At 52.1% G+C, this 539-nt stretch overlaps 1 pseudogene across 1 annotated transcript in view; it reads left to right on the top strand.

Moving 5' to 3' along the window:
- The window catches only part of TEOVI_000308300:pseudogene, a 777-nt pseudogene extending 238 nt beyond the window's left edge, over positions 1-539 (top strand). Inside the window, exon 1 of the mRNA in view lies at positions 1-539. This exon is cut by the window's left edge and continues 238 nt beyond it. Within this exon, the coding sequence occupies positions 1-539 (539 nt within the window).

Below are 539 nucleotides of genomic sequence, written 5' to 3'. Positions count from 1 at the left end.
TCTTACAGTGTCAGGTGTTGCGTATTAGTCGTGATAGCATCCCCCGCGAGTACCGTCAGCTGAAGGATGGGTTCTTCTCCCACCGCACAGTCGACACGGGAGATGTTCTTTTCGTGATGGAACCCAAACTTGGGGGACACTTCACAAAGTATAACAGCAACTACGGTGACGTCTATGAGGATGATAAGCACTGCAAAACGGACTCCCAGAAACGGAAGCGTCAGCATATGTTGCACGTGGCTGAAGCTTTCTCTCATTTCACTCTCGTAGATAGTGTGGGCTCGATGCTTTTGTGCGATCTGCAGGGCGTCAATGACTTGTTGACAGACCCGCAAATTCACACGGAGGACGGTCGGGGCCTCGGGTTGGGGAACATGGGCACGGAGGGCATTACGAGGTTCGTGGCCAACCACAAATGCAACGAAATTTGCGAGGGTTTGGATCTGAAGCCGCTGACAGGTGTGGTACCGGAGTCTAGTGATGAAGCAAAGGAGTTAAATGTTTATGCGTACCTGCGGGCCCAACTCCGACAGGATTTC

The sequence above is a fragment of the Trypanosoma equiperdum genome (assembly GCF_001457755.1).
Source record: "Trypanosoma equiperdum strain OVI genome assembly, contig: ctg_658, whole genome shotgun sequence".
NCBI classification, from domain to species: Eukaryota; Euglenozoa; class Kinetoplastea; order Trypanosomatida; family Trypanosomatidae; genus Trypanosoma; species Trypanosoma equiperdum.
Note: the sequence above shows the minus strand (reverse complement) of the source record. Positions and strands in the feature narration are given on the sequence as shown.